At 44.3% G+C, this 21856-nt stretch overlaps 1 protein-coding gene across 1 annotated transcript in view; it reads right to left on the bottom strand.

The window, feature by feature from the left end:
• Positions 1-9653: 9653 nt before the first annotated feature.
• Positions 9654-21856, bottom strand: part of PLXNC1 (plexin C1) — a 214862-nt gene continuing 202659 nt past the window's right edge. The window contains exons 26-31 of the mRNA XM_068276803.1: positions 20599-20706; positions 19091-19254; positions 17323-17470; positions 16168-16308; positions 13839-13913; positions 9654-11745 (exon numbers count right to left, since the gene is read on the bottom strand). Of these exons, the coding sequence (XP_068132904.1) occupies positions 11641-11745; positions 13839-13913; positions 16168-16308; positions 17323-17470; positions 19091-19254; positions 20599-20706 (741 nt within the window). The 3' untranslated portion in view covers positions 9654-11640. The remainder of the gene's footprint in view (positions 11746-13838; positions 13914-16167; positions 16309-17322; positions 17471-19090; positions 19255-20598; positions 20707-21856) is intronic.

Raw genomic sequence — 21856 nt, forward strand, 5'->3', positions numbered from 1 at the left:
TGTCCCATTTAGCTGATAATATAATCCCTTTGTCATTGCTATTGAGCCACTTGACATAGTCTCCTAGTTGTTCAACACTACCTCCCCATATCCACACCAGGTCGTCAATGTACCTTCTCCAAGTTTTCACTTTTTCACTTTGAGGTTGTGACAGCACTCCCAGTTCCCAATCATCCATGAAAATGTTGGCCACACTGGGGGCATACTTCGCCCCCATGGCACATCCCAACATCTGAAGGAAGAACTGGCCCCCATACCAGAAATAGTTATGGGTTAAGGAGAAGGACAGTAATTTCAAAATAAACTCTATCTGCTCCATTTTTAATTCTGTATATACATTCAGTGCTTGCTTAACTGTTCTGATAGCTTCCCCATGTGGGATAATGGTGTATAGAGCACTGACATCAGCTGTCACCAGCAAGTCATCGTTCCCAACCTCCATTGTGCTGATGATTTGTAGTAGTTGTTTCGTATCCCTGAGCAGTAGTGTTAATTTTTCCACGACCGGTCGTGGAAAAATTAACACTACTGCTCAGGGATACGAAACAACTACTACAAATCATCAGCACAATGGAGGTTGGGAACGATGACTTGCTGGTGACAGCTGATGTCAGTGCTCTATACACCATTATCCCACATGGGGAAGCTATCAGAACAGTTAAGCAAGCACTGAATGTATATACAGAATTAAAAATGGAGCAGATAGAGTTTATTTTGAAATTACTGTCCTTCTCCTTAACCCATAACTATTTCTGGTATGGGGGCCAGTTCTTCCTTCAGACGTTGGGATTTGCCATGGGGGCGAAGTATGCCCCCAGTGTGGCCAACATTTTCATGGATGATTGGGAACTGGGAGTGCTGTCACAACCTCAAAGTGAAAACTTGGAGAAGGTACATTGACGACCTGGTGTGGATATGGGGAGGTAGTGTTGAACAACTAGGAGACTATGTCAAGTGGCTCAATAGCAATGACAAAGGGATTATATTATCAGCTAAATGGGACAAGGGACGGATTGATTTTTTAGATGTGGTTCTATACAAAGAGGATAATAGACTGGGGACAAAAACCTTTTTTAAAAAAACAGACCGGAATGCCTACATCCCAATTAAAAGCTGTCATCACAAAAATTGGCTAAAAGGCATACCTAGAAGCCAATTCACAAGAATACGAAGGAATTGCACTGAGATCAAAGATTATGAGGAACAAGCAGGGATGGTGTTGCAACGGTTTGTAGACAAAGGTTATCAAGAGACACCATTAAGACAAGAAATTGATAAGATTAAACATTACGATAGAAGGAACATGTTGGAGGACCGGCCTAGGAAACAAACAGGGGATGAATTTGAATTCGCCTTATGTTTCGATTATAATGCACAACATGGCGATGTTGAACGGATCATCGAGAAATACTGGGGATTATTAATCAATGACCCAATATTGGGTAATAGAATCCCGAGCAACCCCAAGTTCATCTATAGAAAAGCCAACAACCTACAAAGGAGTCTTGTGAAGACATGTATTGATGAACCAAAGATCAAAAAACAGACAGGGTTATGGGGCCTAAAAGGGTTTTACCCATGCAGGCAATGCAAACCCTGCTTAGTGGCCCAAGCTAACAAGACACAGTCTAACACATCCATGTGCACTGGCCAACAATTTCCCATCAAAGAATTTATTACCTGTGGGAGTACCCACGTGGTTTACCTCATCTGGTGCCCATGTGGGCTCCAATATATTGGGCGAACAAAAAGGATGCTGAAAACTAGAATTAATGAACATGTGAAGAACATAGAAAAGCGGGTGATGGGACACAGTGTTTCTAAACACTTTGCAGAGGCACATGGTTCTAACCCATCACTAATGCACTTTAGTGCTATTCAGAAATTACCAGAGAGGTGGCGAGGTTGCCACAAGATTAGAGAAATTTCAAAGCTAGAAACGAAGTGGATTTTCAATATGAAGACTATGAGGCCGAATGGGCTCAACGTGGAGTTGGACCTCAATTGTTTTATAGCAGATGATTAGTAGGGTAGAAGCTATGACACTAATATTACACTAATATTACACCGTGTGCTAGGGTAGTCGGGAGTTAGACAATACATATAGGATTAGGTTGTTTTCAACAAGTAGGGGGACCCTTCTTTGGGATATGCCGACTGAGGTCAGCATTAGTTAAGTTAGGGGAGGTACATAGTGGGTAGGTTAATTTGACAGTATATATATATGTGTGATAAGTTGTATTCAGGTGATACATGAGCCCTAACAATAAAGAGGATTTTAGAGTGGGCAAAATTTATATTATAGTTCTCCCCCGGAATAGGGGGCAATAGCACTTTAAATGTAAAATATAAATAGATCTATTAGGTAAAGGTCTCATATTAGTAAAAAAAAGGGGGGTGAATTAGGGCACGCTTGTCACCTGTGGATTAATGTCCTTATTAGTGTTGCTGCTTAGTTATGTTGTGAATGAATAGACGCTTATTATGCGTTTACTATGCGTCTACTAATTATGCTTTATGCCAAATAATGTGACAGAAATTGGGTGGTAGGGATGGAATTCCAATCATGCAAGTTTTAAGCTGTAGGTGGTTAGTGGAGTAACCTTTAAGGTATGCCATGTATTTTAACTTAGTTTATACCATGATTTTATATCAGATTGTTGTGAAAGTACGTCCCCGGGCCCGGCAGATGATTAATGGCAGTTGAGAATGTGGCTTTGGGGGCCACAAGCTCTAGATACATGGGCTAGTATTAATATGGGTTAAGGATTACCCATGTGATGTGGCCGCAATATGTAACACTTTGCGTCTGCAGGAGACGCCATGATGCTGGAGCCCGCTGGCGAGATGTGAGGTTAGCCGCGAGATTACCGCCGCCAATCGGAGAAAAAAATTTGCATAAGAAAGGAGCTATAGCGTCACCACTCCAGGCCAATGGCATGCCCCTGATGAGTCGTATGACGAAACCGGTAGGGCGGGGCCTCAGGCACGGAGAGTGGAGACGCTAAGCAGCAAGGCGGCGGTGAGGACGTCCATGATTTTATATGCGCATTGTTTTTGATCAAATGTGAGTGCACTACTGTATTGCTTTTAAACCAATTAAAACAGAATTACGCTATGTTAGCCATGTCTCTTGAGTTCAAGGTTTTACAACACTCTGAGCATCCCAGGACATAAGAAAGCGATCATAGCTGGTCAGCATAGGATCAGCCGGCATATCTGGTGAGCGAGTAGTCTGTCTATATCACTTTATCACGGAGGTGTGGACACATTTGGAATACACGTGGGGCACTGTTGGTGTAAGGGTGATCAGCTCAAACTGGATCACGCTATGTCATTTTTGTGTTTCTGAGCGTCACCTAGGAAGAAGCAGTTTGGACTACGAAGAGGTTATCTCTGATTATGCCTGATTGCTGATCTGTGAATTAATCAGCCATTCCTGCTGGTAAGGGTATTTTTGTCAAGCTATTGAGAAGACCCTGTATGATTCAACAACGGACTGTCTGGGTTTTGTGGCTGCTACTATTTCTTGCTAGGGTCTCTGGAGGACTATTCTGAGTATATGCACATATGTAAATTTACATTACAGGTGAACTGTTAACAGCAATCCTGCCCTGTTGATCGACACACTGTTGCAAGGTTCTCTCAAGGGAACCATTAGGTTCAGTTGCATACTTTTGTTCCCATAGGTGGACTTTATACTGACTGCGGCACATTTCAATTGGTTTATAGTAATACTAATGTGGCAGGGGCTGATATCTATCTGATTTAAGCATCTCTACTGGATGCATGTTAGATCTGTGTGTGCAATTTAAGCATTGTATGTGTATGTGGTGTAGAGCGCTTCACCTTACTACTTTTATATCTAATAGGGAGGTAATACCCCCCATGGTGCAGTGATCCCTCATAACACTTGATATTGTTCATTTTTTTTCTGAGTAGAGGTACACTTGAGGAGCGCCAAGGCCACCTTTAGTATTTTATTCATGGAGAAGAGGTGCTGGCGAGGATGAAGATGGAAGCTCACAGATTGCAGGAAGCATGCCGGCCGGACAGGTGAGTTCATTGCAGGGTCTATAGGGGACCACTATTAGCTTTGTCTCAGTCCCGTCAATCCGGGTCTACTGCGCATGCGCGGAAGGTCCGTGCATGTGCAGAAAAGACCCAGACTTGACCCGACTGAGCCTGTTACCGGGGCTGATCGTGGCTGAATGGCAGACCGCGGGAGGACAGCGAGGGACTCACTCATGCTTATGGGGCTGGAGGAAGCCCCGGGTAAGTATCGATTAGTTCTAATGCTTGGTCTGTGGTACATTTTAAGAGGTTTCTGTACTGTACAATCATAAATGCTTTCTTACTTGTGTGAGCACTCCACTAGGTGGCACTGCTGACACTAGAAAGGAATAGTAACCATTTGTAAAGTTCCTGTTTTGTTTTTTTATAAGCAGTAGTTAATTAAACTGAACCTGAACTGAGAACGTCCTCTCTGCTCTAAAAGGTACACAGCATCATAATAACCTTTAAACAAAAACATTTCTTTGTTATAGCTAATACAAATCCTGCAATAAATCTGCAGTGTTTCTACTTCCTGCTTTCATGGAAGCAGACATATTGTTAACATCCTGTGCTTTCCAGCGAGCTTATCTGCTGTGGCAGTCAGGTGATAGAGGGGAGAGATCAAATTACAACTTGTGATTAGACACACCTTAGGGGGAATTAGACAAGCTATGTTTTCCTTCTGTCCTGTGCAAGATTTCAGGTCCACTTTAAGGCACAACACTGTACTTGTATGCATTTATTAAACACTGTTTTAAATTTATGAGGTCATATAGTTATCTTAGTTATACAAAAAAAAAAAAATACATGCACCCTAGTTCAACTTCACTGCACCTCAAACCAGGGTAAAGAAATGCCTCTAAGGCAGAAAATATCTTCCAGACTGGGTCAGTTCACACCAAGTCCTCTGCTGGGGCATTTTCTGTACTGGACACAAGTGGACCAACAGAGGTGACAATTGATTCAGAACTGCGCATGTGCAAGTTCTGAACCTCGCCTGCACAGAAAAAGGAAGAGCTCATCCAAGAGTGCTTTCTTTCAGTGCACATGTGCAGGTTGAAACAGTTCAGAATCACTTGCTGCCCCTCCAGGAAACTCCTGGGAGGCTGGGGACAGAAGAGGAATGGGAACTGGAGGGCCCCCGAAAACAACTAGCTCATCAGGATAAGGGAACCTAGCCCTCCCTGGGCTTAATCTAATCAGCCCGAACCACTACCAGGCTGTAATTCTCTGTAAACTGAATCCACAGCTGGCACCTGGAGGTGTCTGAGAAGAATTGATGCAGGAGGGATTTTCCCACTTTACATACCCGTATATACTCACATGTAAGTCGACCGGCTTATAAGCCGAAGTATCCACTTTTTCCTCGGAAACCAGGAAAAAGTGATTGACTAGCGTATAAGCCCCTTTCCCAGCATAGCCCACTCCACAGTAGCCAGATGTGCCCCCAGTACAATTCAGCCCCCTCCCCATAGCCAGATGTGCCACAAGGACAATAGTTGTGTCTCAAGACACCACTAGATGGGGTCATAGATATGAGACAGCGAATGCCACACAGGATGAATACCCAATCATTGCACAGCTGACACATTGCTTGCATGCTCTGCTCCACAGGAAGTCTTGAGCAGCGCACTCTGCACACCATGTTGCAGGAGATGGGGGCACAGACACAGCAGGAAGCCAGCTGGCAAGAGCAGAATTTGTAGTGCACAATTCTTACGCTCCTATACCAGTAATAAAACCTGCTCCACCATCCGTTCTGCTCCACTGACTTGCATATAAGCCAAGGGGCTAACTTTTCAGCTCATACATGCAAAAAAGAAAAAGCCCGTGCACCATCCGTCCTTTGCTGTTAGTGTTTAATGGCAGTGGCATTCCATCCATAAAAAAGCAGCCTTTACATCAGTATCAAATCCATATACTGGCCTGTATAACAATGGTGGTGAAGGAGGTGGGTGGCTGGCAGTAACGGGGGAGAAGCGACGGCCGTTTCGTGTCAAACTGACACTTGGTCACGCTGCATTCCACCTGAGGTGGAAATGGCCGTCGCTTTCTATGAGCCTATGAGTCTAATATTGTTTCCAGTACAGGAAGAGTTAAGAACTCCAGTTGTTATTTATGGAAAAAAGCCATTGAGCTCCACAACTTTCAAAGTCGCAGAGAGCTATGTCTTCTGAAGCTTGTTATCTCAACTGTCATTCGCTGTATTTTCTTTTTCTTCCCAGAGGGCAGGTCAATAGTTCACTTGCCTGCTCTAAAAACATTTAGAATGCTGAGTAGTGTGTAAACTGCAAATATTAGAGAATGATTCATTGTTCTAAAAAAAAAACACTATATAACTGAAAATAAAAATAAAAGAACATTTTCTTTGCTACTAATCTTCTAGTAATTATCCGTACTACACAACTAATTTATTATATCATATTTTTTTTTTCTGCTTCAGTGTCTCTTTAAGTGAGATAAATTAATGTGAATAAATACTCACAAAGGAGTGTTACAGCTCGGGCAACCACTGTATAGGCAGATGGGGAGATTAGCCCTGACCTCACTCAGGTTAAGAAGTCGCTCTCTGTAGATCGGAAAAATAGGGGATAACACCCCTCCACCAAGGGTGGACAAATTTGCAGATACTGTAGTAGAACAAAGCAGAGGTGCCAGAAAGATTAAGATACACTATAAAAATTTAAAAATTGTTGAGTATACAATAAAGTTTTGCTTGAATCTGACAAACCAAGCCTCCATTGGGGAGGTAAAAGAGGCAATTATTACCAAAAAAATGTGATGAAAATCTGTGCGCTAAGAGCATGTCTGATCGACGATGTATCAGTTGGACATGCTGCAAGATGTTGGGCCATCGTGGTTTATCGAGTGTGCAGCGGTAACAGCAAGCAATATTGGGAGGAGCAACGAAACGGGGAAAATTGCCCCCTTTGCTTAATAAAGGACGTATTTATTATTCATATTCCCTGGTGCGTCTCTGTTTTTTCCTTCTTGTGTATAATGCATTATTTCTTGACCTGTTGCACAGGGGATACTTTTACGTATACATATTGCTAATGTAATGTCTGTAGCCAGTAATGGCATGGGTGGTGCTGGCCTAACATTCCAGTTATGTTAGGAACGCTTTATAACTCCAACTGACTGATAACAACAGTTACCTGTTGAACAGCCACTCAAAGTCATTAATAAGTTTTCCAAAAAGCCAATATATGACAGCCAGATGGGTTTTGTCTGATAACCAGCTATAGAGAAAAACAGGCTAGTGTGCAGAATGTGCAGATGGGGATATATGACTAAAGGCCTGTAAACACTCTAGATGGAAGCCACTCCCCAGAGGGATGCCGACCCCTGGAGCGACATATCTGGTCCAAGGCTGCACAGATGTGCAGTTAGCCTAAAGGCTAACAACGACTTCTGTTGCAATGCAGGGGTAGGTGGAGGCCCCATTGACTGGCCAGAAGTCACATCACATGGTGGGTGGGGCTGATCCACCTGTCGGTTATCAGGAGTTAGGAGGCTGCTGTACACATGCCGGATTATTGGCGGAGGCAGTCATTAGCATGTGTATGGGCCTTTAAATTTAAGGTAAGCTGAGCTGATAAGGTAGCGTTAGGCGTAAGAGATGAATTACAATTGCTCACAGATAATGACAAGTTGGTTAGAACACCTACAGTATATTGGAATACAGGAGGACACTACTCAAAGCAGACCTTTCATTGTCACAAGTTTTCAAACATCTTCCAAAATGAGAACTGTGGGTGATATTCTTTATTTCTGATTGCTGAACAATTCAATGAAATGTCTGATGATGACTGTCTGTCTGACTGAATGACTGTTAATTAGAAGTGAATTCTTCTGCAGACTGACTGGAAACAACTGATAAACTATTGTTCAATAGTGAGTCTTGAGATTATGGGTCTGTAATGATCTGCTCAGCTGTCTGCACGGGCAGACAGCTGTTTGTCCATTCTATAGGTCTGAGGGCTGCAGGTCTCTGGAAAAGAGACCTGTCTTCGCTTTGCAAGTTTCAGAATTGCTCTGCTGGTGAGGAATTTGCATACACTTGTCATGCAAATTGCTTAGCTGTTTCCTCTGATGGCTTGCAGTATAAAAAACATTTCTTCCCAGAATTCCTTGCTGGTCATGATGGTTTGTTCCTGCTAACTTGCCTGGAGTCTCAGCCCTCTGCTCATTGTTGGCTATTATTGCTAGCTTAGAGTGGATTCCCTTTGGGAGTGCTCCTTGCATTCCTGTTTAGTGCAGTCAGGATTGTGTATATTTGTACTGCCTATTCTGTCGTGTCTTGTTCTTGCGATTGCGCTGTCGCCAGCGGTTGGCGGTAGCGAATTGCTTTGTCTATTGGGATCGCACTTGCTCTTGCGGAGGAGCAGTGGATCCAATCTGACTTGCTCCTTCTGTCTGTCTTGTCTGGTACGAACGCTTGCTGTAGGCTCAGTGAGGTAACCGTCTAGCAAGCGTTCGCGTTCTCTATTTCGTGTTTGTGTTACATTGGTTAGTTAGGGTGGCATGCTTATCACTGGGTGCCTAACGCACGGTGATCGTCTCTTAAATGCATTCGCTGTTGTGAATGAGTGCGGTGTTCGCGTTTAGCTAGCGTTTGTTATTTTCCTTGATGTTCTGATCGTTATTATTTGCTATGTCTTTCTTGCTACACTTGTGCTCTGTCTAATATGGTCTTGTGTCACTTTTGGCAATCGCCACTCTTGCGATTGCGTTCCCACTTCGGTTCCGTTGTTGTGTGTTCACCATCGCTGGGTGGCGACTAGATTGGTGGACACACATACATTCGGTCTCTGTGCTCTCTCTCTTTAAGGGCTATCTTGCCCTGCATTGCTTCAACTCGTACAATTCCCATGGCATCTGTGGCTGTGCAGAGGCTGTGTTCGTCTGCACTCCACAGCTCCATCTGCCGGTGGGAATTGCCCTCTACAGGTGCATTGCACCCAAGCCGGGTTCCGTCAAATTACATGCTTGTGGAGGATTTCCGCAGTGTCGGCGCGCATCCTGTGCGCTGACCACGGAAATAATTCCCCAATCGTTACAGGGTCCTTTCACACTGAATCCACTGTGTTCCGTTGCATTAGACAATATAATCACAACGTGATGCAATGATATTCCTATACGTGGGTACTACAGGACCCAACCCACTACGGGTCGGGTCCTGTCAGAGTAACACAGCATGTTGTTTGTTTACTGGACAATGTACCTGTAGAAGTTTACAGTTGTGGTAAGGCATAATTTTATTGTACTTTCATACTAACGCAATGTGATTTTTCAGCACTGTTACGTTGTGATTCTATGGCAACACAACATGCATAGTGTGAAAGGACTCTGAATGTGATAGTCATTCTCAATTGGTCTTGCATGCCTTTCCCTATTAATGTGCAGCTGATCAATGGATCTTTACCTGTGGGAAATTGCATGTAACAAAAGGCAAGAAGCACCATTGCGCGTGTTGTGTTTTGGCTCTTCCAATCAATCTTCAATAGCTGATTGGAATGACTGAGTGCCCTTACGGATCTACCTGTTTGTACCAGGCCATTGAGAGTGGTTGCTTCCAACAACGCCAAATAACATTTTTTTTGCATGGTTGAAACACTTTATTGATACATTTATATAGCCCTGACACATCTACTGCAGTGATTACAAAGAATATCAAACAATTCAGATCAATAGAAGTTTAAGAATAAAGTTGGTGTTTTGAGGTAGCCTAGTAGTTTAACATTCACATGAAAATGAAAACAGAAACAGTAGCTGAAGAAACGATTAATAAGGCTACATTGTTTACATACGCATGTGAAGTGCACAAGTTCTCATCCTCTGGTTTTCTGTAAAATGACCTTTACCCGGAGTTCATTGCCCCATGTATTCCTGCAAAGCAGTAAAGCACATTGGAAACTTGAATACATAGTTTGTAACTGTTTTGACCTCTTATTTCTTGGAGATCCTTCTGCTCATTCTCAGGAAAACTGATAGCATTCAGCCTCTTCTGGCCAAAGCTTTCATGCACACAGTATAATCTGCCAGTTGGAACCGGAAAGCTATATTGTAAAAAAATCGACTAGTATTGCAAATGTCAAACCATACCATACATCACTCTACATGATCATTAATGTTCCGATTATGGGGTCTTGTGAGACCCCCAAACAGTCAAGCTGGCAGCTTGTGGAATTTCTGCATCTGCTAATGATCTATCTTCAGAAGGTCTGCTGACCCTGCTATTTATATCATCCCACAATTAGACACAATCTTTGTTTATATTATATAATACAGTACGTTTAAAAACTTTCCACTATCTTAAAAATGCTGTAAAGGTAACAACTTATGATAGAGCATACTGGCACAAGTATACTCTTCCTGCTTATCTGAGAAAGGGATCAATACAGCAAATTCCTCACAGCTTGTTCTATTCCATAAGCCTGCAAGGGATGTGTCTGAAGTGCTTAAAGCGGAACTGAACTCTTTCGCAGGAGAGATGGAAAACATAGAGAAGTCCACTCTGTGAGTGTTTATAGAGAGTAGCCTAATTCTCCCTTCTCAGCAAGTAATGAACCAGCATTTAAACTGTCAACTTTCTGCCTAGTTGTGAGCTAATATGTAAACACAAGAGATTAACCCTTTCTGTACTCCCAACACACCAGGAAGTATATACACTGCAGGACATCTGTGCCAGTTCTGTGATTTGTAATGGAGAAATGTTTGTCATTAAAGCTTATTATGCTTTTGCTTATCTTTTAGAGCAGAGAGGAATTTGGGAATTGAGGTCATGGAAAAACAGTTATTACCCAGCTCTCCGGAACACTGCTGAAAAATAGTTGCAACACGTCATCCTACATTTGTTATTGCAACACTAGAGTGTTTCTGGACCCAGATATACAATGATCCTGTTTATAATACAAAGAGGCACTTTTTTTTTCAAAATCACAATCATTTATTTTGCCAAGTACAAAGGGGGGGTTTGTACCTGGAATTAGTTTTGGCTCATACAGGGTCTAGAAGGATGGGGGATATGATCAGAAAGTCAAGAGCCGAGGCTGCCATACTACGGCGCCACCAGTCGCATTCAGCAATCATCTGTCAATCCTAAGGAGACATGGAGGAGGGGGACTGAGGGAGGCGAAGACTCAGCATTGATGACCCAGTTCTTCATGAAAGAAACCTGCGGTGATGGCCGACGCTGCTGATGTTTGGGTAAAATATTTTTTAGGTATTTTATTTGCATCCTTGTGGAAGGATAGATGATTTAAAAATGTGGTGTGCAATACTTATTTCCATTTAAACAATACCAGTTGCCTGGCTTCCTGATGATCATTGTGGCACCTGTAGTGTCTGAATCACACACCTGAAACAAACGTGCAGTAATCTTGTCTTGATTTTTGTTTATGGCTAAAAGTACTGTATTAGAGGCAGAGGATCAGCAGGATAGCCCGACAACTGGTATTTTTTAAAAGGAAATAGATATGGCAGCCTCCATATCCCTTTCACTTCAGGTTCCTTTAAAGGCTTAGCCTATAGGACCACTGATGGCACTTATGGGTTGAGTACGTTTCCTGGTCATCTTCTTCATTCCCACGGACACAAGTTTTTGTCTTGACTTATTTTTTTGAGATGCAACAAGATCTTCAGTTCAGAATCAAATCCTGTCTCCTTTTCCAGGGCACTTACAATCTAAAAAAGATGTAAAAAGTGTTTTATTGCAAACAGTTTTTTTGATTACTGCTGATCATAACATCCAAGTACTGTATTGTGTACACTCTTTATTATCAATTAAAAGCTTCTCGTATATCCAGTGACATTAGCTATGCGGGTGCATTCTGACTGCTGTAAGGTCTTAAGCCCCATCTACACGGGGAGATGTTGTGGCGATCCGGCGGCTCGATTAGCCGCCAGATCGCCTCTTCCGCGTCCCCGCTCGCCGCGCGTGTGCCGGATTCGATTCCCCGCTCGTCCCCGCCGGCGCCGCTTATCTTCCGCTCGATTCCTTGCCATTGTCCCCTCGCGGGGAGCGAGCAGGAAATCGGCAGTGAGGAGATCCGTCCTGTCGGATCTTATCAATCGAGCCGCATCAGCGGATCGATTGATAAGGTACATCGCGGCCGCATCTACGCGTGTAGATGCGGCTTTAAGCCCCATCTACACGATACAATTCTTTGTACGATTGAATTACGATTCTATTTACGATCCGATTAAATCCAACATGTCCGATCAGGATTCGATTCAAATCAATTTTCCATTGTTTTGCAATGGCAAATCGAATTGAATCGAATCCCGATCGGACATGTTGGATTTAATCGGATCATAAATAGAATCGTAATCGAATCGTACAAAGAATCGTATCGTGTAGATGGGGCTTTACACATAAGGCCTTCCCTTGAGCCTTGAGCTTGTTGAGAATGTTTATGGCTATGAGGAAAACAGTAAAATCCAACCCAATAAATGAATCATCAGTCCTTGGTGCTAAAGCTAGGTTGTACAGAGAATGCCAGAGGAAGGTAAAAAATGATTATGATATATGGTCATTCCCTGGTCCTAATAGAACCATCCAGACTGCAGTCAGATGACCTTACATCTGTGCGCAACGTAAACCTGAGATGTACTAATGCAAAGAATTTTTACTTACCTCCAGCCACTTGTTGTCCACCAGCTCCCACGCCGTCATCCCGGTCCGATTGCTGTGTTCCTGTGAAGTCTATGATCAATCTGTGTTGTGGGTAGGGTTGCCACCTCATCCCTTTAAATACCGGCACATCTAAGTTATACAGGTTCTGGGGCTACTCAAACATAATCAGTGCCTAAATTGCATCTACCTAGCCACAAGGCATGTATAATTCATATGTGCCGGTATTTAAAGGGATGAGGTGGCAACCCTGGTTGTGGGCCACTGCACATGTACTGTTCTGGGCCACACGCCTCCTCCATTGCATTCCCAAGAGTTTTCTGCGCAAGTCCAGTTACAGTCTAAGTTAACTGTGCATGGGTAGAACGCTCCCGAGTATGGGAGCATGAATGGAGGGTGTGCGTGGCCTGAACTGTTGTCTGTGATTTAGACAAGTCACCGACTTTCTGGGGCTGCCAGCGGCACAACCGAAGGGACTAGGAGGACGATGAGGGAGCTGATGGACTGTAGAGGGCTGGAGCAAGGCAGCAGTGAGCAGTTACTAGGCAGCAGCAAGCAGTTTTGAGAGTATGAGAGGCATTTCACTGCCTATCAACAGTCCAACGGAAAGAGGCCTAAAAATATACTGATCAAGTCCCACCAAGGTTTAAATTGATTGGTCCATTTTCATGCTGCATATGTTTGCAAACAAATTTACATAATTCTGCGTGAACTACCATGAGATGCAGGAGATCGATGAGATGCAAATATGTAAATATTTGCACCTCATCGATCATTCCTAGTCCCTGAGCATTAAAACAATACTAAAAGTTCTTGGGCAAATCAAGTTATTCACATTTCCCATAGATACCCTGACATAATTCACATGGACACAGGTGTGCTTCCTCAGGGAATTATCCATGACAGATGTTCATTAAACTATAGATTTTTTTTCTGAGCTGTTGCAAATTTTGTTGCAATTTGTATGCAGCTTGGAATTGGTCCAGATTGGTAGCAATTATATCTGATTAATATTGCATACAAAATGCAATAACATTTACATCAACTGAGAAAATTCTCAGAAAAATCTTGTTGATCATCTATCACGGCTATTCAAGTTAGCATTGCCACGTGCATTTAAATAAACTTAGGATTGCCTACATACCACATCAGAGTATTTTTCAATGTACTTGCTGAGTTCCAAAATAGCCACGTCCACCTTAAATTCATGCTCATGCTTCTAGAAAATGAACAAAAACAAAAAATACCTTGTAAGTACATTGGGATCTTGGTTGTGTCTTTAAAGGACAACTGTAGCGAGAGGGAAATGGAGGCTGCCATATTCATTTCCTTTTTAAAGGGAGGGTTCACGGAGTTAGTTAAAAAAATAAAAATACTAATCCACTTACCTGGGGCTTCCTCCAGCCCGTGGCAGGCAGGACGTGCCCTCGACGCCACACTGGAGGCTCCCGGTCTTCTCCAGTGGCTCACACGACCTGGCCGGTTTCCAGGTCGGGCTCTTGTGCGCTCCAACGTGCGTCTCACGCGGTTGCGCTGACGTCATTGGACGTCCTCCAGGCTGTACTGCGCAGGCGCAGTAGGTCTGCGCCTGCGCAGTACAGTCTGTAAGACGTCCGATGACGTCAGCGCGACCGCGTGAGACGCACGTTGGAGTGCAAGGAGAAGCCCGACCAGGAAGCTGGCCTGGCCAGGTCGGGTGAACCACCGGAGAAGACTAGGAGCCTCCGGAGCGGCGTCAAGGGCACGTCCTGCCTGCCATGGGCTGGAGGAAGCCCCAGGTAAGTGGATTAGTAGTTTTATTTTTTAACCAACTCTGTGGACCCTGCAAACCACTTAACGACCGCCTAACGCCGATAGGCATCGGCAGGTCGAAGTGGTGTTGCCATGTTCCATGTCAGTTCACGGAGAGTGTCTCCGTGAACAGTCTGCGAGCTGCCGATCGTGGCTCGCAGGCTAAATGTAAACACGCAGGGAAGAAATCCCCGCTGTTTACATCATACGGCGCTGCTGTGCAGCAGCGCCGTAAAAGAGATCGGCGATCCCTGGCCTCTGATTGGCCGGGGATCGCTGGCATATGATAGGCTGAAGCCTATCCTACACGGCGCAGGACTGATATCTGCGCAGCCCACAGAGAAAGGTAGAGGGAGGGAAGGGGACGGAGGGCGGAAATCGTGCGGAGGGGGGCTTTGAGGAGCCCCCCGCAAATCAAAGATAGCCGGCGGCGATCAGACCCCCCCAGCAGGACATCCCCCTAGTGGGGAAAAAAGGGGGGAAGTCTGATCGCCCTGCCTATTACCTGATCGGTGCTGCGGGCTGGAGAGCCCACGCAGCACCGATCATTGGAAAATCCCCTGGTCCTTAAGTGACTAGTTACCTGGCTATCTTGCTGATCCTCTGCATCTAATATTCTTAGCCAAAGACCCTGAACAAGCATGCAGCAGATCAGGTGGTGCACACCAGAGCGGTTCTGGAGCGTTTTTTAAAACGCTTGCAAGGGGAAAACCGCTTGGCTAATGAAAGTGAATGGGATGGTGCACACCAGAGTGGTTCGTTTTTTTCCACAAACGAAAACTCGGGGGCTGCAGCATTTTTTTTAGATTTCTGAGGTGTTTCTGCCTCAATGTTAAAGTATAGGAAAGTGGAAAACCGCTCTGAAAAACGCTAGAAGATCAGAGCAGTTTTCCAGGCGTTTTTGTTACAGTAGCTGTTCAGTAACAGCTTTTCTGTAACAATTTATGACATCTGCTACACAAAAACTCTCCCAAAAACGCAAGGCATGTTTAGAAAACGTCTCTAAACATGCCCAGAATCGCTCTGAAATCTGCTTCAAAAACCTCTAGCGTTTTGCAGATCTGCTAGAGGTTTTTGGTTTGCACTGGGCCGTTCTGACATTATTGTCAGATCTGACAAGATTTGCCGTATGCTTGTTTATGTTATTCAGACAATACTGCAGCCAAATAGATCAACAGGGCAGCCAGGCAACTGGAATTGTTTGAAAGAAAATAAATATAGCAGCCTCCATATCCCTCTCAGGAAGGAAACATCTGAGGATTATTTAAAAAAAAAGATCTACTTACCTGAGGTTTTCTCCAGCCCCTGGCAGCCATTCTGTGCCCTCGCTGCAGCTCTGCTTCCTACCGGTGGCCAGGGGTACCTCCGTTGCAGATGCCAACCTCGCCAGGTTGGCATCTACTGTTGCGCGAGTGCTGCTGGTGATCGTGCTCACGTAGTATGGAGTGTTTTCCATAGGTGCAGTACTTCTGCATCTGCGCAGAACGCTCCAGACCACGTGAGACAGGTCGGCATCTCGAATAGAGGGGACCCTGGAGCTGCAGCGAGGGACATATCGGCTGCCAGGGGCTGGAGGAAGCCGCGGGTAAGTAGATTTATTTTTTAATTTTCTTCTGACATTCCCTTTAACAATGGTACTACTATCTACAGCTATCTGTCCATTGATCCCTTTTATGAAATACCTTTGATTCGGCAATGAGAAACTCTGTCAGTTCTGCGGAAGACAAGGTAGGGGCTTCTCTGATCTCCTGATAATAGGCTTTCACCTCTTCTTTAAACTGGGGAATGTCTTTTGCATAAAGAAGCTTGTTAGTTGGTGCTGACTGCAAAGAAGGAAACGACAACTGTTTAATCATTTGAAAACACAAAAGTTACAAAGATTATAAAATGATGTCCTACTGGGCACTATGTTATGCTTTACTGCTATCCCCATGAACTATGGACAGTCAATGAGATGGTGTTGAGGTGGTGTTCGCTCCGCCCACTTTTTCTAACCCTAACACACAATTACTCAATGACCTATGATCTAGTTTGTGAGCTTTGCAGTCTTTGGCATCAATAATTTGCATTGAAATTAAACAAATCTGATTGGCTGTGGCTCCACCCCCTTTTCTGAATTTGAACCCCAGTCACCTAATGACCAGATGTACCAGATGTGGGGCTTGTGCCATTAACAGTGCAAGAATGGCAGCATAATTAAATATTCCCCTTGAAAATCAATAGGTGAATTTTGATTGGATTTTGTAGGCTCCACCCACTTTTCTAAATATTAATCCCAGTCACCCAGTGACCAGCTGTGCAAAGTTTTGGAACTCTACCATAAACAGCTGGCTGCAGGTTACATTTTCCCAGTGAAATTTGTATTTGTCTCCACCCACTTTTTTGTTTACGGGGATAAAAAGTATCCTATGTTATTCCAGGTAATCTACTGTGTGTGCCACGCTTTAATCAAATCCTTTTAGCCATTGTTGCGTGATTGAGTAACAAACATCCAAATGTTCACTTTTATAATATTAGTGATATATATATATATATATATATATATATATATATATATATATATATATATATATATATCTAGAGTTGGGCAATGTAGTTGTGGGAATATAATTTAGAATATTCAAGGTTTTGCATAACTCCACTAGTGATTTTTTTCCCCTTGAATAGTTGTAGTTGACTCTCCAATACAGTAATATAGAAGAGTCAAACAGATGCTACAAGAATGACTGCAGTGCACATACAGTATGATGAGGTACCATATTATTCATTACTGACCATAATGATATTATAGAATGGCTGAGTAATTACTCCTGTGCTGCATTACAGTAACACACTACCTTGCCCAATTGTTGCTCCGTGAGGGAGAATCCATCCATAAAGGCCTGTGCAACTACTGACAGGCAGCTCTCCAGCAGAGCCGTCTTCTTTATGTCGAGAACAAACTGCGGGTTCTTCAGGATATTAATCCAAAATCTCAGAGGAAGGCTAAAACAGAAGCACAAAACAAACTGTGTAAATTAACTGTTATCACTATGTCAGGAAGCGCAATTACCATATCAATTAAAGTATCCCCAGACAATTCTCCGATTTTAACCTGAACTCAATCAGAAGTGTTGATTTGACAGGATGGAAAATGTATGTAGGTCAGGGGTGAAACAGGAGTAGTGGACGATGGACCATAGTGTTGCACTGCATTGAACAGTAAACATGCAACAATATGGCCCCTAAACCAGCATGCCTGTCTCACCCCTGATTTTTGTACATTTCCCACACTGGCCAGTTCTGAAAGATAGTGCGACACCAGAAGCTATTTATAAGGGATAAAAGCACATAGGAGAGTAGCAGAGTGTGGAGGAAGCATCCTTGCTTGGATTATTATTATTATTATTTAGTATTTATATAGCGCCAACATATTACGCAGCGCTGTACAGTGTATATATATATATCTTGTCACTAACTGTCCCTCAAAGGAGCTCACAATCTAATCCCTACCATTGCCATATGTCTATATTATGTAGTGTAAGTACTGTAGTCTAGGGCCAATTTTAGGGGGAGCCAATTAACTTATCCGTATGTTTTTGGAATGTGGGAGGAAACCGGAGTGCCCGGAGGAAACCCACGCAGACACAGAGAGAACATACAAACTCTTTGCAGATAGTGTCCTGGCTGGGATTCGAACCAGGGACCCAGCGCTGCAAGGCGAGAGAGCTAACCACTACGCCACCGTGCTGCCCAATGGATTGGCCCTGGAAATCAAACCACTGGTGGGCAAGTTACAACGAACTAGACCTGGAGTGAAAGCTTGCTCCTGCCAACATCTGTGCCTACTGCAAGATTAACCTGGAGGGCACGAAAGGTCTCAGCAACACCTATACCTTTCATCAACCCTTAAGGTGCCCATTAACGGTACTATTTTTTACTAAATGTGATCTGTCCATGCGATTTGAACGATCGCAACTAATTGGAAGGCAATTATCGATTGTTCACATTTACTGAACAATCCTTTCTTCCAATGCGATCATAAAATCCAACTTTCGAATCGATTTTATCCTATTTACCAATCAATCAAAGAATTGTCCCTTATCAATTGCCTTCATCAACGGCAAATTTTCTATAAAATTCGATTATAAAAATCACATCGAAAGATCGCATTTGGTGAAAAAAATGGTACCGCTAATGGGCACCTTTAAGCCAATGTCCTGCCACTACCATGGAAATGTCCTGCCACTACTATGGAGATGTCCTGCCACAGTGCCACTAACATGGAGATGCTACTCACCTAGCTAAGATCTTAGTCCAGGTCTACTCCAATAAGCATTCCACAGGCTAATCATAGCTGTTATAGAATATTGTCTCCCCGCAACTGGCTGTGATCCTCCTTTAGTACCAGTAACTGTATGTGAAACACACTTAATATTCTAATCACCTGTTATTCAGTGTACATCTAGGACTTGTCCTCTACACTGGGGCCATTATGTAATTCAATGTAACTCAATTTAGAGAGAGAACCGAGAAGAATTGATAGGAACAAAGCACTGTAAATCTTCCACATGAAATATGCTGATAGATTCAGGGACTGCAAATAATTGAAGTGTGTAAACATACCTATTGGTCTTCCAAATGTGCAGCACATCTGGGTCTGAGATTTTCCTGATCTCTCCCTGATTATCCAAGAAATCAAAGAAGTATTTTATCGCTATTGGAGGCTTATTGTGTGGGATCTTCCAAATGCTGCGGAACAGTTTCTCTACAGAAGCGTGTATAGCCACCTGCATGGGATGCATTTAATATAATGTATATCATATTTCTTCACAATAACACACACATAACATTACAAGGGCAATAAAAGATTTACAAAGCTGTTTGCACCAGGTAAAAGGATTATGCAGCCAGGTACCTCCCTATACATTAACTAAGTAGCCACCCACCCCCTGGGAGTCTTGTGTACCTGCAAAGATATGCGTTAGGTAGCCATTGTGTTTCTAGATATCAGTATTAGGTGCTAGCCATACATGTCCCCCAGACATTAATATTAAGTAGCCACTGTGTCCACAGGCATCTGTACTGGGTAGCATTGTATGCTCCCCTAGACAGCAGTATTAGGTTGCCATGTGTGTCCTGCACTTAGCAGTATTAGGTAGTCATGCAACTCGGCTGAGTGTCACAGACAATAGTATAAGCACAACCTCCCCCCAAACACAAATAATGCACAGTGCACAGTGGAGTACAAATAAATGTCACATGCCGGCATAGGTCACATAAGCAAAGACATGGCGGCCGGTTGCCATGGAGTCAAAGCATGCTGATTAAGAGGACTACATTGGTTACCACTGCACACTCTGCCTGTAGGTACTCTACAAATGCCCCTCCATGAGCTTGGGCCAAGTTGTAATTGTAGCTACTCCAACCCCTTCTCCAAAGCCACTATCTGTGTGCTAGGACTTGGCTGGACTTCTTTGTCCAGGATTTCAGCCACACTCACTATCCATGCTATGCCATTAGCAGTTCTGCCATGTCCCTTCCACCATGTTCACAACCCTTCCTGGACCACTAGTGACATCCCTGTTTGGTCTGTGCTCAAGTACTGAGAACAAACAGGCGTCATATAGTAAGGGAGGAGAAAGATGATAGTTCCAACCTGGTGAAATTCTGATCTGACTGTAGATACTCACTACGGCTTATGAGGTCCTTGTTTGTGACAGCAGCCCATGCTGCTAAGGCATGTACTGCGCAAATAGTGGGGCCGTGATCTACTACAGGGACACTTTAAGGGGACTTGACAGCTATAATCAACTCTGTAATTGCTAAAAGTTGAGAAAAAAAATTATTGGGCGAAACCGTGATGTTTGGGTCCATAACTCTTCCTCAAACTACACTGTACCCTTTGATTCATCATTTGCATTATTGCAGGGTAGCTGCAAATCGCAATTGCTAGTGTACATGGACCTTTGTCTCCAATTCATGTCCAGTAGTTCCTTGGCTGTGACATGGAGTAACATAAACAAAATGCCAAATGTCCATGTACAACCGTCACGATGGAGACAAGTGGTGAAGTAAAATATTAATTTACAGATATCACACTACAATTTTATTACAAGCACTGTTTTACATACCTTTGTAGAAAGAAGTTTTGTAAGATATAATTCTTTTACTTTAAACTTCTGTTTGCCTTTATTTTCCATATTTTGTTGATCCTCAGTTTCTTCAGATTCAGGTGATTCCTAGAAAAAGAAACACCTCCATTTGTGATTATCTGAAGATCATGGGCGTAGGGCCTGGGGTCGCAGCAGTCGCCTTCGCGACCGGGCCCGGCTCCTGAAGAGGCGGGGGAGGGGCCCGGGGGGCCCATACCCGTTTCCAGGCCCGTGCTGCCTGTGCCGCTCGCTGCCCTGTTGGTGTGCGCTGTAATGGAGGGGGGAGCCGGAGCCGCGGGGAGGGAAGCCCGACCTCTCCCTCCCTTCCTCTCCCCGGGCTCCCCCCTCGAAATTCTGAGTGAGCGTGCAGGGTAGCGGCGCTATACTAAACTACTCACCTCCGTCTCAGGTTCCAATCGTCGCTGGTCTCCTCCCGCTCCACATAGATGCTGATACACACGCTGCTGCGTCAGCGTGTACGCAGCATGTGTATCAGCATCTATGTGGAGCGGGAGGAGACCAGCGACGATTGGAACCTGAGACGGAGGTGAGTAGTTTAGTATAGCGCCGCTACCCTGCACGCTCACTCAGAATTTCGAGGGGGGAGCCCGGGGAGAGGAAGGGAGGGAGAGGTCGGGCTTCCCTCCCCGCGGCTGAGGCTCCCCCCTCCATTATTGGGGTGGGGGCACCTACCTAACCTGACCTAACCTGGCGGGCAGCTACCTATCCTGGGGGGCACCTACCTATTCTATCCTGGGGGGCAGCTACCTAACCTATCCTGGGGGGCAGCTACCTAACCTATCGTGGGGGGCAGCTACCTAACCTATCGTGGGGGGCAGCTACCTAACCTATCGTGGGGGGCATCTACCTAACCTATCCTGGGGGGCAGCTTCCTAACCTATCCTGGGGGGCAGCTACCTATCCTGGGGGGCAGCTACCTAACCTATCCTGGGGGGTAGCTACCTAATCTAACCTATACTGGGAGGCAGCTACCTACCGTAATCTAACCTATACTGGGGGGCAGCTACCTAATCTAACCTATCCTAAGGGGCACCTACCTATCCTATCCTGGGGGGCACCTACCTATCCTATCCTGGGGGGCAGCTACCTAATCTAACCTATCCTGGGGGGCAGCTACCTAATCTAACCTATCCTGGGGGGCAGCTACCTAATCTAATCTATCCTGGGGGGCAGCTACCTAATCTAACCTATCCTGGGGGGCAGCTACCTAATCTAA

This window comes from Hyperolius riggenbachi, chromosome 3, assembly GCF_040937935.1.
Source record: "Hyperolius riggenbachi isolate aHypRig1 chromosome 3, aHypRig1.pri, whole genome shotgun sequence".
NCBI classification, from domain to species: Eukaryota; Metazoa; Chordata; class Amphibia; order Anura; family Hyperoliidae; genus Hyperolius; species Hyperolius riggenbachi.